The sequence below is a fragment of the Oncorhynchus clarkii genome, chromosome 13 (genome assembly GCF_045791955.1).
Source record: "Oncorhynchus clarkii lewisi isolate Uvic-CL-2024 chromosome 13, UVic_Ocla_1.0, whole genome shotgun sequence".
Classification (NCBI taxonomy): Eukaryota; Metazoa; Chordata; class Actinopteri; order Salmoniformes; family Salmonidae; genus Oncorhynchus; species Oncorhynchus clarkii.
In genome coordinates, this window is record NC_092159.1 from 47,194,712 (window position 1) to 47,212,013 (window position 17,302).

Below are 17,302 nucleotides of genomic sequence, written 5' to 3' on the forward strand. Positions count from 1 at the left end.
TTAAAGGACATCCATTAAAGGACATCCATTTGAGGACATCCATTAAAGGACATCCATTAAAGGACATCCATTTGAGGACATCCATTAAAGGACATCCATTAAAGGACATCCATTTGAGGACATCCATTAAAGGACATCCATTAAAGGACATCCATTAGAGGACATCCATTAAAGGACATCCATTAAAGGACATCCATTAAAGGACATCCATTAAAGGACATCCATTTGAGGACATCCATTTGAGGACATCCATTAAAGGACATCCATTAAAGGACATCCATTAAAGGACATCCATTAGAGGACATCCATTAAAGGACATCCATTAGAGGACAACCATTAAAGGACATCCATTAGAGGACATCCATTAAAGGACACACATTAAAGGACACACATTAAAGGACACACATTAAAGGACATCCATTAAAGGACATCCATTAAAGGACATCCATTTAAGGACATCCATTAAAGGACATCCATTTAAGGACACACATTAAAGGACATCCATTTAAGGACACACATTTAAGGACACACATTTAAGGACATCCATTTGAGGACATCCATTAAAGGACATCCATTAGAGGACATCCATTTGAGGACATCCATTTGAGGACATCCATTTAAGGACATCCATTTAAGGACATCCATTTGAGGACATCCATTTAAGGACATCCATTTAAGGACATCCATTTTCCCGCTCCCTCAAGTTTCAAGTTTTATTAGTCATATGTACAGGATACACATGGTAACAACAAAATGCTTACTTGCAGGTTCCTTCTGGACAATGCAACAACAATAAGAAATAATTAAAGATAACAATAAGAACAAAAAGTAATTGGCTCAGGAAAATAGAATACCATTTTTAGAATAAGTATAATACAGGAAAGCACAATTTATTGTCCAATATTTAAACATGTATGAGAGAAAGGGGGGATTAGGGGGGAAGTGTTGAAATTGTGCAGTATTAGCGATAGTAAATGAGAGTCTGATTGCAGTGTGTGGTGTGTGTGTGTGTGTGTGTGTGTGTGTGTGTGTGTGTGTGTGTGTGTGTGTGTGTGTGTGTGTGTGTGTGTGTGTGTGTGTGAGCGTGCGTGCTTGCGTGCGTTTAAGTGGGCATGTGTTAAGAAGCACGGTTTGGCGGGTCATGTTTCGGAGGACGCATTACTCGACCTTCGCCTCCCGAGCCCGTTGGGGAGTTGCAGCGATGAGACAAGATCGAAATTGGGGAGAAAAGGGGGGTAAAAAATAGAAACCCTCTCTGAGCCTCTTGGTGTCAGATCTTATGCTTTGATACCGTCTGACGGACGGTAAGGGAGTGAACAGCTCATGTCTGGGGTGTGTGGGATCCTTGACGATGCTGCTGGACTTCCTCAGGCACCGTTTCAAGTAGATGTCCTGTATGGGTGGGAACACAACCCTTCAGACCACCAGCAATAGTACAATATCTGAAAATGTGGGACAGACCACCCCTTCTGACCACCCCTGAAAGTCAGAATAACCATGTTCCACATCATCATGGTGATGTGCCAAGTGACACTTTGCTTCTTTAAAACTTGACTACTGACATGCAAAAGATTCTGGGACTGTATTGACAATGGACTAATGAAAATAATACTAAAATATAGTTTTGGAGGGAATTTTTCTTTTTAAGTGTTAAACCCTGAGAGGGCTGTTTGGACAGATGGGAGCTGCCCCCATCAGGATGACAGGAGAAACAGCAACCATCCCATTATTATCCTGCTATAATAATGGAAAGGTTTTGTCGATCTTATATGATTTACCCCTAATGAATTTCAAAGCCATGCTATTATGTTATTAACTGATTAATTTACTTTAGTTTGTTTCTGACATGGAAAGTCAACATTTTCACACTCGCAGCAACAGCCGTCGTAGAAATAGGAAATACCTTGAACATCTTTACAATATTTACAGTATTTTCAGGACTGTAGTGTTTCAATCCTTTCAGGACGAGTCGGTTCAGTGTTCTCCTACTTACATAATGCCTTCACCACCTATTTTTGGTTCTCTCCTCTTCACAAGAATCAGTGTTGTTGTTTATCCTGGAATCTGGCCAGCAACTCACAGGAATTCATTTGAAGGAGAGGAAATCAATTTCATTTTCTGCAAAGCACTCCAGAACATCCAATCCCAGCAGGTCTCTGAGTAAAAAAACAATTTTTTTCTCGATTTTTCAAATGCAATCGAAACAAGCATAAGGAGGGTGATTATCTTTGGGATTATTGGGTGTTTCACATCGAAATTAACCTGTGAAACTTTGGAACCAGGCAAAATATATTTTTTTTATTGATTGTGTTCCTGGTAGTACCTTCCAAACTAGAACAGTTTCTCCTGTATATTTCGCAGAGATGAGGAGAAAACTAACACAAATCTTAATGATGATTCATTTGGAAAGACCCACCTTTTTCTAGCATCCTCCAAGTTTGGTGCAGGGCCCCAAGCCTATCAAAAAGATTCAGAGGCTTTGGCCAGGAAAAATGTGGTTTGGAACTATGAACTCTCCAATGTATTGATTTGAATGCTTGGTTGCTCATCTTCTCTCTGGTGGCAGTATTTCAAACGGACCCATTAGCAGTTGGTTATTTTCTCTATTTTTCTGTCTAAGCCATACAACTTTTTCGTAATCTCTTTTTGTGTTTTCTCAAGCCAATCAAATCAAATGTTATTTGTCACATGTTCCGAATACAACTGTTGTAATGCTTATTTACAAGACCGTAACCAACAATGCAGTTTTAAGAAAAATAAGTGTTAAGTAAAAAATTGATAAGTGAAAAATAGAGCAGCAGTAAAATAACAGTAGGGAGGCTATATACAGGGGGTACCAGTACAGAGTCAATGTGGAGGCTATATACAGGGGGTACCAGTACAGAGTCAATGTGGAGGCTATATACAGGGGGTACCAGTACAGAGTCAATGTGGAGGCTATATACAGCGGGTACCAGTACAGAGTCAATGTGGAGGCTATATACAGGGGGTACCAGTACAGAGTCAATGTGGAGGCTATATACAGCGGGTACCAGTACAGAGTCAATGTGGACGCTATATACAGCGGGTACCAGTACAGAGTCAATGTGGACGCTATGTGTCCCTCAATGTGGAGGGACAAAGCAAGTAGTCTGTGTAGCCATTTGATTAGCTGTTCAGGAGTCTTATGGCTTGGGGGTAGAAGCTGTTAAGAAGCAACAAACAGTGCCAATTCGAGGAATATTATTGCTGGGGGATGTTGCCTTTACAAATCATTATTCAACCTCCACATCAGATGAAAGGGCAATTTTTACTGACTACAAACCTTGATCTGTCCTGTGCAGACAGGATTTTGGAGGGTATTGCATTCATCAAATTAGGATTCAAAGAACTGTGCTATCCATCACCATATACAAGTCCACCAAGACCAGTGGGATCCCTGATTATACTGTACACTCATAGTTGTACATTACTCTAGTCCCTGCTCCTAACGCCAGTGGCAATGCCAATATTGATTCATTCAATAATCATTATTTTTCACCTGTGGTCGTCTTGCAGAATGCCAGAGTGCTGTTTAAGATCCGTGTGGTGGCAGGATCAGCGTCCTACAGCTACCTCTCCCCCCAGGATGGACGGCCGCTCTACCACCCAGCAGTGAACAGGTGAGACAGACAGCCTCTGCAGGCCACATACTGTAGCTAGCTAAGCGTCTGCGTGTCAGACAGTAAGGTAGTGAGATGAGAAGGTAAGGCCGCGAACAGGCGCTTCATCAAGCTAAAGTGAAGCAGTAGAGGTGTTCAAGCAAGTCTTCCAAGCATTTCAAGAGTAACGTGTCAAAACCACAGTTTCTTCCCTCTACATTTAGTATGGCTAGTTCTTTACTGAGAGGCAGTCCATACTGTGTGGTGGATTATGTAATGCCCTTTTCTTACAGCAGTGAAATATGCAGCCATTTTGTAATGTTCCTTTTCAGGAGAGGGTGTCTAATGGTTTACATTCTGTGGAAGCTAATTGCTATTTTAAAGGGTGCTTTATTAAGGCAGAATTCCTCAAGTTGCTTAGAAATGTCCATTCGTCCATTTGAATGGTTGCTGGGGGGCGTGGTGCTTTTAAAGTGCATGTGTGCACAGTATTCAGAACACTTCTATTTGATGATGGTGCTACAAGACCCATTCATGTATTGATATTTCAGTAATATTGCTGCACCGGTGCCCCTAAAAGGTTTATGTGATTCTTTTTTTTAACCTTCAACAACACCATCAGTAAAAACATTTAGCATTTCAATCAATAGCTTTCCCTTACTTTGGAAAATAAAGCGATAGGAAGGAACATTCTTCTTCCAGCATATAGTTTGTCTGCTATCCCACTTCGCTCCTTTGACCAGTATAGATGCATTTATCCTGTTGCTATTTTGTGGGTGTCCATAGCCAGCCTTCATCATGAGCAGGGCTGTGTAGAGTCATAATAGTAGCTGTGATGGTGGTAAATGAAAGCAGCTATAGCCTGTGGAGAGATACATGTACTGTCTCTACAGATCTGAAATCTCCGGGGCTCATACTGAGAGGCACCCCGTAGCCATGAAGATCACTGTGTAATGAAATTCTGTTTGAAGTGTTCGCTTGAAGAGTTCAGCTGGCTTTGATTGACTCTCAGCCCAGAATATAATGTAGTTTACCTGAAGGATCCCCAGAGCAAAATATTTATACAGTCATAGACATTGTGATAGTGAACTTACTATTCTACTCTCTGCCAAGAAAACTGTAGGCAATCTTGCCAGCTGCTCTGAGAGATATTTCTGAATTCAAATACTGTATAATTGAGTCCTTTTGAGACTGGATGGATCTCTCGAGGCCATTATAAAAGCACAACTGTCACAGACGTTTTGAGTCAAGAAAACACGCTCCATTGTAGTAGAGACTGAAAAATAAATTGTTTCTCTGTATTGTCCCCATTCCACCTCTTCTACTGCTCATGAATAACTAGCATTAAGGAAAATCCCCAATTAATCTGTCACAAATTGTTTAAAATCCCACCTACTATTTATTTCCTATTTATAACTGACCTAATTAGTGGAGCTGGGTTTCTGGTGGGGCTCTATCACACCAAGAATAGCCTCATGCATTGTTTTAGCTGTTAGGGTTTGGTAAAGCACATAAAACTTGACTTTTACATTAAATCAATCTGATTCATAACATGCTTTAGGAAAGGAAAGGGAAAGGACCCCAACATGATGATATCCAATGCTGTCAGGGTTTCAAGGGGCCTACAGTAACGTTAACACAGACTCTGAATGAAAAGCTAATGTTGAACTACTTTCTTGACCGGACTAAGATTCAACTCGGATCAAAACATTGTCTTTATTGTGCGTCTGATTAAATCACCATGGGAGCATACCAGAGTTGCGGGCATTCCTTTTTTCTTCAACTACTTTCTTACCATCGATTTCTTTCTTACCATTTAAACATATGTTGTTGTGTGAATAGTTTGTGGATATTCTGTTTATTCAGCCTCTGAAAACGCACTTCTGAAAGCATTATCTACAAATCCATGATCTACTCCTTTTTGTGAATCCCAGTGTGGTGGATGTTTAATTGTAAGGTCCTGCTGACACCTAGTGGCTGTACAGAGTCTATAAACACATGCTGCTGCACAAAGACCCTCTGAAAAGGTCTCGATGCCGCATTTCCAATGGGGATTTACCTTGGTGTTTTACGCCAGAAGGCTCAGACTTTTCTGTTTCCATCTATGTGGGCTGGCACCTATGTCTCACGAGGCCATGGCTCTGCTCTGACTTGGAGCCATGGCAAAGCCCTGGGTACTTTTCAGCTGGCATTTACATGATGGCTAATTCTGAACTTTAACACCTTCTCGCAAAACAACATTATTCTTGAATGATGCAGAGCTTGATGATTCTGCTCGCAAATAAGTCTTTAGTGCCACACTCCTAATGGAAAAATAACAGCGCAGTTTACATCAGAGGTCCCCAAACTGGTTTGCCCCGCCACCCTATTTTGATATTAAAAAATTTTGTGACCCCACCATGTAAAAAGAAAAGTGATGAAATCAACGGCCAATGTTTACTTATTTAATTGGGCTATGACAATCTATTACAAATCAATCTGATAATACTTTTGACAGTAATCATTTTCTATGATCTTCTGTACAGAAAATAACAATCATTGATGATGTTCTTTTCCCTGATTTAGTGCCTGATCTTGTCCACTCTGTTCTAATAAGGCTTGTGGGCATTGTAGAGGGAAACAGACACACATGTGACACACATGTGAAGGGGTCATAATATTTTATATATCTTAAACCGTTCAAAGGATAGAGCCACATTTGTAGGAAGAAAACAGAGACCTGTCTGTTTATTACAACCACATCTAGCGGCTACCGGAGGTTACTGACATAACCCCAGTTCTATGAACCAAGCAGGATCTTTTCTCCAGAGTTTCTCTTGTGACCCCATCTTCAAATCTTGAGACCCCACATGGGGTTGCAACCCCTAGTTTGGGAAACACTGGCCTACATTAACATAAAACACTGGTGGGCCACTGGTGAGGAGGGTAAGACTCAATGGAAAGCACCTTAACAAAATGTACATACCACCTGAATAATAGATGGACAGTAAGGGATTATGCTGAAGTTTTACCTTGCTAATCTGATGACCTTTGACCCTTTTGTTCCCAGAGCTCTTAATCTCTGTGGCTCAGGAGGACCACCCCATGTGAAGCTCATCATCGAGTGGGAACACAGAATCAAAGACTGGTCAGTCAATCTCAGTGACAGTCTAAAACTTTCTAGCCCTGAATTATTGTCGACCAACTGTAATCATAAAACAGTATGTATGCTGCTGCACATGCCTTATTTTATTAATGCCTGGCAGCCTCTTTCTCTCTCTGTGTACATGTTCCCAACTGTCTGTCTGTCTGTCTGTCTGTCTGTCTGTCTGTCTGTGTGTGGTCGGTCTCCTGCAGCCTTTTTGGGAACATCCAGGAGGAGGTGGTGAAGGATGCTGAGAGTGTGAGAGGCCAGCATCAGCAGCACGTCCAGCAGCACAATTGTACCCTGGACGAGTGCTTTCAGCTCTACACTAAAGAGGAACAGGTACATTATCTCCTCCTACGGTCAGGCAACAACCACTGCTGAGTCCAATCTGTTGTCTCACTATAGTCTTAGACAAGGGTGTCAAACTCATTCCACGGAGGGCCTTGTGTCAGCTGGTTTTTGTTTTTTTGTTTCAATTAAGCCCTAGACAACCAGGTGAGTTGAGTCCCTTACTAATTAGTGACCTTAATTCATCAATCAAGTCCAAGGGAGCAGCGTAAACCCGCAGACACTCGGCCCTCAGTGGAATGAGTTTGACATGTGTCATAGAACCTTATGTACCGAACCCACTGACTGAATGACTGACGAGGAACAAGGAAATCCTTCCTACCTGTGATTTTCATTATACACTGTATTTTTGTTTATAGGGGAGACTGCCTCTAGTTTGAAACAGTCCTTTAAGGGAAATTCATCCAAATTGCTAATTCATTAATCGTATGCTACCTTAAAAATAAGATGCACATTTATTATTTGGGTGAACAATCCCTTTAAGGACATCATTATGGAATCCATAATGCTTCTTACAGACCGCCCCAGTATTATAAGATGCAACGTCAACAGTAACATCAAAGGATGTGAATGCTGTGGCATGATGCCAAGAACAAAATCTGCCTTCAGTCGAATCAATCAAGATGACCTGAGGTGGAATTAATCTTTCCAATTGGGCTCTTATTTTCCCGTCCGTGGAGTGTTGGGATTCTATTAGAGCTGTGAATGGACTGTGTTTCTGCTGGGAACTGTATGCTCTCGCTTAACTGTACCTACACCCAGATCAGTGTCTAAACGACTTATGAATCAGAATACGTCTTTCCCTTCGAATGCTTGATTGATCTTCCTGCTCCCAGTTATACTGTACCACAATATATTGTTTACAGTCATGCCCCATCGCTCTGCCCCATCCACACCTCTTTATATGAAGAGGTTGTTTCAGGGAACGTTCTGAATATCCAAATCAGATCAAATGTTGTTTGTCACATGTGCCGAATACAACAGGTAGACCTTAGAGTGAAATGCTTACTTACAAGCCCTTAACCAACCATGCAGTTTTAAGAAAAATACCTTTAAAAAGTAAGAAATAATAGTAAGAAATAATTAAAGAGCAGCAGTAAAATAACAATAGCAAGGCTATATACAGGGGGTACCGGTACTATCAGGTATCAAGGTAAGACCCAAGTGCAGACTGTGTGAAGGGGCAGGCAAATGACAGGTCAAGGCAGGCAGGGGTCGATAATCCAGAGTAGGAGCAAAGGTACTGGACGGCAGGCAGGCTCAGGGTCAGGGACAGGCAGAGTGGTCAGGCGGGCGGGTACAGGGTCAGGACAGGGAAGGGAAGGGTCAAAAACCAGGAGGACGAGAAAAAGAGAGGCTGGGAAAAGACAGGAGCTGACAGGAACAAACGCTGGTAAGCTTGACAAACAAGACCAACTGGCACAGACAGACAGAAAACACAGGTATAAATACCCAGAGGATAAGTGTAAGGTGGGCAACACCTGGAGGGGGTGGAGACAAGCACAAGGACAGTGAAACAGATCAGGGCGTGACAGGTACAGAGTCGATGTGCAGGGGGCACCGGTTAGTTGAGGTAATATGTACATGTAGGTAGAGTTATTGAAGTGACTATGCATAGATAATAACAGAGGATAGCATAGGAGGGAGGGGCAATGCAAATAGTCTGGGTAGCCATTTGATTAGATGTTCAGGAGTCTTATGGCCTGGGGCTAAAAAGTGTTTAGAAGCCTCTTGGACCTAGACTTGGAGCTCCGGTACCGCTTGCTTTGCGGTAGCAGAGAGAACAGTCTATGACTAGGGTGGCTTTTTATGCCTTCCTCTGTCACCGCCTGGTATAGAGGTCCTGGATGGCAGGAAGCTTGGCCCCGGTGATGTACTGGGCCGTACGCACTACCCTCTGTAGTGCCTTGCGGTCGGAGGCCGAGCAGTTGATATACCATGCAGTGATGCAACCCGTCAGGATGCTCTCGATGGTGCAGCTGTAGAACCTTTTGAGGATCTGAGAACCCATGCCAAATCTTTTCAATTTCCTGAGGGGGAATAGGTTTTGTCGTGCCCTCTTCACGACTGTCTTGGTGTGCTTGGACCATGTTAGTTAGGTAATAGAGGTGTACGTGAATTTCAAAGCCTGTAATTTGGTTTATGTAATACGCTTATAAAGTTGACATGTGTGATAGATGTCCAGAACATGTCCTCCTCAAGAGCCTTCTCTTAGTTTCTTCCTGGACATTGTTTGAGTCCTATGTCTGTTTCTGATAGGAGTGAATCATTTCCCATTGCCATTCATGAGGCAAATGACTAGGCTTTCTTTAGCTCCATTTGTGACCAGATTAGTATCCTCAACTGAACATGAAGATTATTGGATACAGCTGCCTCCATCTCCTTCCTCCACTCTTCTTCATGCACACTAATCAGAGGGATTAGAGTGCCGGAGGCGGTCGCCCCAGCAACAGGTTGTGAAAGTGACTGAAAAATTCGGCTTCACATACTGTTCTGATGAAACAGACACGGTCTCATGCACAGAGCTATCACTGAAGACCACCGCGACCTGTATCAGACCACGTTTCATGTCTAAAACATTGTCCACCAGCTTCAAACTGCTGGAAAAACAATATTTTTGCTTATTGAAAATATATTTCATAGCGATTTAGATGGTACAATGATTCCCTACACTATTCAGTGCTTGCTTTCTCACATAAACTGAAATTGAGCGGACAATGTCGAATTTTTGCAACCAGGAATGAGCGATTTTCACTAAATAACACAGCCATAAAGTCAGAACAGCTGCCGCTCCGGCGGGATAAATCAATAGGAAAAGCACACAGCCAATCACAACACTGGTGGGTAAGTAATACTGTGAAATATTATCATTCCACAATTAGCGGAAGATACATTATGGACATTTTCTGAAATTACAATACAAAAATGTAAAACAATCCAATGTAGCACCTTGAGAGAGTGTTATGAAATGATTTCAGTGGGTTGATTGAGGGACAAGATTTATTTTTTTTATTTTTTTTATTTTTTTTTACATGGATGAATACTCTTGTCTTTCTTGCCCTCTCTCTGTTTCTCTGTCTCTCTCTTTCTCTGTTTCTCTCTCTCCCTGTTTCTCTCTCTCTCTCTCCCTGTTTCTCTCTCTCTTTCTCTCTCCCTCTTGCCCTCTCTCTGTTTCCCTGTCTCTCTCTCTCTCTCTCTCTCTCTCTCTCTCTTGCCCTCTCTCTGTTTCAATGTCTCTCTCTCTCTCTGTTTCTCTGTCTCTCTCTCCCTCTCTCTCTCTCTCTCTCTCCCTGTTTCTCTGTCTCTCTCTCCCTCTCTCTCTCTCTCTCTCTCTCTCTCTCTCTCGCCCTCTCTCTCTCTCTCTCTCTCTCTCTCGCCCTCTCTCTGTTTCCCTGTCTCTCCACCTGTCTCTCTCTCTCTCTCTCTCTTTCTGCCAGCTGGCTCCAGACGATGCATGGAAATGTCCCCACTGTAAGCAGCTGCAACAGGGCATGGTGAAAATGAGCCTGTGGACGCTGCCTGACATCCTCATCCTCCACCTCAAGCGCTTCCGGCAGGTGGGCGAGCGCCGCAACAAGCTGGCCACGCTGGTGCGCTTCCCCCTAGACGGCCTAGACATGGCGCCCCATGTGGTGAAGAGGAGTCAGAGCACCCGGCTGCCCCCCCACGGTCCTCTGCTCCCCGGCCCCCTGCACCCGGCCTGGAAACAGCCCTGCCCACCCGACGTGGCCCCTCCAGACTTCCTATATGACCTCTATGCCGTATGTAACCACCACGGAGGCATGCACGGGGGACATTACACAGGTTTGTATGGAGGGACTGTCTGGCTGTCATGTTCACATCCTGTAAATGTTCTATGAAATATCAATCTCATTGAAAGTGGTCTTAATCAGCAAGGTGTCTTGAAGTGAGATCCAGTCCAAAAATGTGTTTGATGATAAAGATAAAGATATGGTGGTGGTTTCTTCAGTCTGTATGTAAGTACCGGTGTCTGTGTCTCTGTGCAGCGTTCTGCAGGAACTCATTGGACGCCCAGTGGTATGGGTATGATGACAGCAGTGCAGAGCCAGTCACAGAGGGGGAGGTGTGCACACGGGGAGCCTACATCCTCTTCTACCAGAGACGCAACACCATCCCTCCATGGTCAGCCAGCTCCTCTCTCAGAGGTGAGCCGTGTTGAAGTCCTTTAATTAACACGGTCTACAATATGTCCTGCAGTTCTATTGTGTCATTTCAATAGATGATATATACCAATTGGTTCTGGAAGAATACTGACCTTTACTAAGTCCATGTAATGGAAATAAGGCTTCTGAAATCCATTATTGGTGAAATGATGGCTTTCGTCGCCCAATAATGAATGGCACTACACTGACAGTATCCAGACATTTTTTGAATTTAAAGCATTAATGTTGAAATCAAAAGAGTATATGATTGGCAGTGTGTAATGACCTTGTCCATCGTAGGATGGAGGTACAGTGAAGGCATCTGCATACTAGGTTTGGTTTGCTCCTAGCAGAACTCGGATAGGCAAAGTGAACGTGTACTCCCTTAAAAGACTTTCACTTGAAAAACGAGAAAAAAAGCTTCAATAGTACTGTTTGTCCCTCTTGAGACGCCATAGCCAGTATACACTTCCTCAAAATAGTCCGAATTAATCTAAGATAACTCAAGAAATCTGTCATTCATTTAGATGTTTTTGATCTTAGTCGTGCATTTTTTACATATAACTAAGATGTTTGGTGCAGTATTTCACAATGAAAAGTTTATTGAAGAATCCCTACTGTTGACCAATCACCGACAAAGGGGCATAGACTTCGGATACCAAACTAACAACAACTAACAAAATGTTGTTATAATATATGCGCAAACTCTTCCGAAATGTTTCGCCTACTGTCCCTCTCTAGGAAAAAGAGACAGGTTTGTATGTATTAGCTGTGTTGAGAGTCCAGTAGATGGCACTTAGCTCTCTATAACTTCTACTTCTACAGGCTCCACCAGCTCCTCCACATCAGACCACTGGCTGATCCGTCTGACGCGGGACAGTAATAGGGGCAGCCTGTTCTCTGGGGGGTCCACCTCTGGCCCTCCTGGCCCCACACCAACCCCCGAATCCCCAGAGCTCCCTGTGTTCGAGGACGAGCCTCTTAAAACAGAGACAGGTGAGTAGCCCATTGGGACACCATTTCCCCAGTATGTCTCTAAATAAATAAAACCACTATGGCTCGCTGTGTCTGATTGGTCTGAAGTTCTGGTTGTTAATCAAAGAGAATTATCTCTGTGTATAGGGATTTCATTACATCATTAAAAAGTAGATGATTATGTAGATAAGTCGATCAATGAACCATTATAAAAGAGGAGGAATATGAGAAAGAATCCTAACGGTGTTTGTTTTTTCTTCTGGGTCCAGATGGGTTTGAGAATAAGCCATTTGTCCGAGGCACTCAGGGCAGGAGCGTGAGCATGAGGTCACCCACTAAGGACACCCTGAGCAAAGTACTGCCCCTGCGCTGGTCCTTTGGTTCCAAGGACCGCCCCAAACCCTCCGCCCCCAGACGAGGGGAGCTGGTGGAGTACCTGGAGTCAGGGCGCAGGCCGCGGTGCACCAAGGACCCCATCATCACCCTAGTGGCCACCCCACCCCAGGGCGGGCACAGGGACCTGGGCAGCTCCCCCAGTGGGAGCAGCCTGAGCTGCATGGACAGGTCCAACTCTGAGGCCTGCGACTCCCCAAGAGTACCAGAGGGCCAGAGCAGGCCTGCCGTAGAGAGGAGCTCCAGCCTGGGGCTCAGTATTATCACTAAAGTCAGGGATGACAGCTCACTTGGCCGGAGGTCCTCCAAGAGGTTCAGGCAGGACCAGGGCAGGACCCTGGACCCTCACCCCCATAGAGGCTCTACTGATGGGGTCCACATCAGCCACAGTGCCCCCCCAAGTAGGGACTCCACACTGAAGAGACCCAAGGCCCAAGCAGGGATGACCTCCAGGGTAGGGGTGCTGCAGGCTGGTCTACAGCCTGAGGAGAGGAAGGGGATGAGGGGTCAGGAGGTAAGGAGCCACGACAGCCTCTTGTCCTTTTTCAAATCAGGCTTCCTGAAGAAAGACACTCAGAGGACACCTAGCAAGGGAGAGGAAGTCCGGGCCAATGGCCATGGACGAACCAGCAAGGTGGCAAACGGTAGTTTGTCTAAACTCTCCCTCTCCAATGGGACCCTGAACGGTGTAGCGCTGGAGGAATACAGGGCCAACGGCGCTCCTAGAAGTGACTGCCGTCACAGCAAAGGGCAGCTTGTCAACGGGAGGGCAGGGAGTCACAGCTCTGCTGCTGACATCAAGCGTGCCCACAGCTCCAGTAACATCCAGAGCAAACTGGACTTGACCCTGCGCAGGTGTTCCTCTCTGCAGAGGAACGGGCAGGTAGCTCCCCCGGCCCCCCGCAGCAGCCTGGCCACAGACAAGCCCAGCTATGCCACCCTGCAGCGGGCACGCTACAGCACCACCTCCCTGGGCAGGCAGCAGAGACCCGTCCCCGAGTCCTGCTTCTGACTCCCTCCGCACCGCTAGGCTAATTGGCTGCTGCCACAGCAGTAGAGTTATCTGGCGTGTGTGTCTCTTTATTTAGAGTTTGTGCCAATGCTACTGTCAGGGTTAGCATGTTAGGGTGAGCTGAGCAGTCTGGCCACCACTGCTAGAGCAGAGGAATAGTCACAGTGTTACTATAAGACAGGTTCTTAGGGGAGGCTTTGCCAACAGTAATGCAGTGCGTAACAGTTAACTGTCTGTCATAGTCTTCTGTTTAATGTAAGTGCCTCTGTGACAGTTCAGAATGATTGTTTGTTGAACACTGGAACCACGCTATTGATTGACACACATCACATCCAGACGGTCACCAGGTCTCTGTAGTATAGCCAGCAGAGCTGTTGTTTCTGAAGGGCACCATGAACCCTCTGTTAACACTGATGTTTATTGACGTATTGTCTTTGTGTGTACATGAATCTATGCAGACTGTGTACAATGGAGAGGTAACCCTGCTGCATTCTGATCATATTTATTCCACAAACATGTCAAGCATCTTTCTTGGTTGTATGCTGTCCTTGATTTTCTATTGATGTAGCCGTGGAGGAATATCCTGCACGAAAGGATTCAATTAAATGATTGTCTGTCTGTGCTTCCACAGCAAACTGTTTGCTGGGACCTCATACACTTATGTTATTGCTAATATTCATCATGTATAATCTTCTGTCAGTGGCAACTGGCAACTGAAAGAAATAAGTACTGTAATAACCTGGTTGTTACACACCTGTTACTGACTACCGTACGGTAACGACGGTGTTTGATTGGAGGAGAAGTAAGGGTAGAGGAATGAAATGCCGATTTATGTTCGTAACTAACATGATTGAAATACTGGGTTGAAAAGAGGGTAGTTGGCACACCATGTACTCCAGCACAGTGATGGTCTTGTATACTCAACAATAGATCTAATGGATCTTGAACCAAAGTTTGTGTCAATCAGAACATTCATCAGGACCCTGATAAAGGTCTAGATAATCTAGTTGAAGATGCATTGTGGAGCATACAAGAATACCAGACAATATCTTGGACTTTCTATTTTAATCTAAATGGAGAAAAAAATCATCAGAAAGAGTACATTGACTTGTGTGGACTTAGATGGGTGCTATTATGTGATGGTGAACTGTTGTGGAACCTCCTCACACCAGTGGATTAGGTCAGCCCCTTCTAGAGCAGCAGGGACAGACTGACAGCCAATTTCAAGGCTTTTAATGTCACTCCCTGTATCTCCCCACTGCTGAGCTCCAGAGAAAGTTACTGCCTGTGTTTCACAATAACTCACCAGGGGGGATTAAACCTGCTCCCTTGTTGCCATGGCAAACTCCCTTAAAGATACCAACTGTGAAGGTGCTGCTGTCTGATGTACTCTGCAGAGGGGCAGGGATGTCTTGATTTTCATTCATTTTCAACCCAAAACATCTCTTGCCTAAGGTTCCAATATACAGTGGGGCAAAAAAGTATTTAGTCAGCCACCAATTGTGCAAGTTCTCCCACTTAAAAAGAAAAAAAAAGAAAATCACATTGTAGGATTTTTAATGAATTTATTTGCAAATTATGGTGGAAAATAAGTATTTGGTCAATAACAAAAGTTTATCTCAATACTTTGTTATATACCCTTTGTTGGCAATGACAGAGGTCAAACGTTTTCTGTGAGTCTTCACAAGGTTTTCACACACTATTGCTGGTATTTTGGCCCATTCCTCCATGCAGATCTCCTCTAGAGCAGTGATGTTTTGAGGCTGTTGCTGGGCTGTTGCTGGGCAACACAGACTTTCAACTCCCTCCAAAGATTTTCTATGGGGTTGAGATCTGGAGACTGGCTAGGCCACTCCAGGACCTTGAAATGCTTCTTACGAAGCCACTCCTTCGTTGCCTGGGCGGTGTGTTTGGGATCATTGTCATGCTGAAAGACCCAGCCACGTTTCATCTTCAATGCCCTTGCTGATGGAAGGAGGTTTTCACTCAAAATCTCACGATACTTGGCCCGAAACAGCCCCAAAGCATGATGTTTCCACCCCCATGCTTCACAGTAGGTATGGTGTTCTTTGGATGCAACTCAGCATTCTTTGTCCTCCAAACACGACGAGTTGAGTTTTTACCAAAAAGTTATATTTTGGTTTCATCTGACCATATGACATTCTCCCAATCCTCTTCTGGATCATCCAAATGCTTTCTAGCAAACTTCAGACGGGCCTGGACATGTACTGGCTTAAGCAGGGGGACACGTCTGGCACTGCAGGATTTGAGTCCCTGGCGGCGTAGTGTTTTACTGATGGTAGGCTTTGTTACTTTGGTCCCAGCTCTCTGCAGGTCATTCACTAGGTCCCCCCGTGTGGTTCTGGGATTTTTGCTCAACGTTCTTGTGATCATTTTGACCCCACGGGGTGAGATCTTGCGTGGATCCCAAGATCGAGGGAGATTATCAGTGGTCTTGTATGTCTTCCATTTCCTAATAATTGCTCCCACAGTTGATTTCTTCAAACCAAGCTGCTTACCTGTTGCAGATTCAGTCTTCCCAGCCTGGTGCAGGTCTACAATTTTGTTTCTGGTGTCCTTTGACAGCTCATTGGTCTTGGCCATAGTGGAGTTTGGAGTGTGACTGTTTGAGGTTGTGGACAGGTGTCTTTTATACTGATAACAAGTTCAAACAGGTGCCATTAATACAGGTAACGAGTGGAGGACAGAGGAGCCTCCTAAAGAAAAAGTTACAGGTCTGTGAGAGCCAGAAATATTGCTTGTTTGTAGGTGACCAAATAGTTATTTTCCACCATAATTTGCAAATAAATTCATAAAATATCCTACAATGTGATTTTCTGGATTTTTTTTCTCTTTTTTTTTTTCTTTTTTTCTTTGTCTGTCATAGTTGAAGTGTACCTATGATGAAAATTACAGGCCTCTCTCATCTTTTTAAGTGGGAGGACTTGCACAATTGGTGGCTGACTAAATACTTTTCTGCCCCACTGTACATGACGATCTATTACATTAAATGAAGATCATTGAGTAACTTTTCCTATAGAGTGCTGTAATGCATTTTAATTGTCAGCCATAGGGTACATGCCAATTCAGATATATGCACATTCTGTGTATGTTCTAGTCAGTGCATATTTCCCAGCAACCATGGATGGAAACCTATGATGTGTGTTTTATGTTACATGTGTTTGAGCTTACATCAACTGTATATGAATATATGTAGTAGTAATACAGATAATACCAACACAATGGCATACAGTGCTTCTGTAAAGGGAAAAACACCATTAGAGTAAATGTATTTATCTATTAGATTTCTGAGTTACTTAATTACTTAGGCCCATCGCCCCATGAGAAGCATAGGCCATCAACTGGCCATCAACTGAGTTGACTTCATGTATCTGAAATTATCTAGAATTTAAACCCAATGAAATTATACAATAATTTACTATTCTCCTAAACTATAATGTTAATGTGTAGGACATATACAGTATGATTGTGTTAGCAGACATACAGTAGTAGCTATGCAATATACTGGACCATATGGGATGCCCCATATGGTGTCCCCATATGATGACACTACACCATCAACCATCTTGACAAATTGGTTGATGACACCTACACCATCAACCATCATCACAAATTGGTTGATGACACTACACCATCAACCATC

General features: G+C 43.8%; 1 protein-coding gene across 1 annotated transcript in view; it reads left to right on the plus strand.

Annotated features, from left to right (window-relative positions):
• The window catches only part of LOC139364922 (ubiquitin specific peptidase 43b), an 87,307-nt gene extending 72,129 nt beyond the window's left edge, over window positions 1–15,178 (plus strand). The window contains exons 9-15 of the mRNA XM_071102150.1: window positions 3,538–3,641; window positions 6,670–6,747; window positions 6,957–7,086; window positions 10,533–10,899; window positions 11,103–11,261; window positions 12,084–12,254; window positions 12,503–15,178. Of these exons, the coding sequence (XP_070958251.1) occupies window positions 3,538–3,641; window positions 6,670–6,747; window positions 6,957–7,086; window positions 10,533–10,899; window positions 11,103–11,261; window positions 12,084–12,254; window positions 12,503–13,638 (2,145 nt within the window). The 3' untranslated portion in view covers window positions 13,639–15,178. The remainder of the gene's footprint in view (window positions 1–3,537; window positions 3,642–6,669; window positions 6,748–6,956; window positions 7,087–10,532; window positions 10,900–11,102; window positions 11,262–12,083; window positions 12,255–12,502) is intronic.
• The last annotated feature ends 2,124 nt before the right edge of the window (window positions 15,179–17,302 follow it).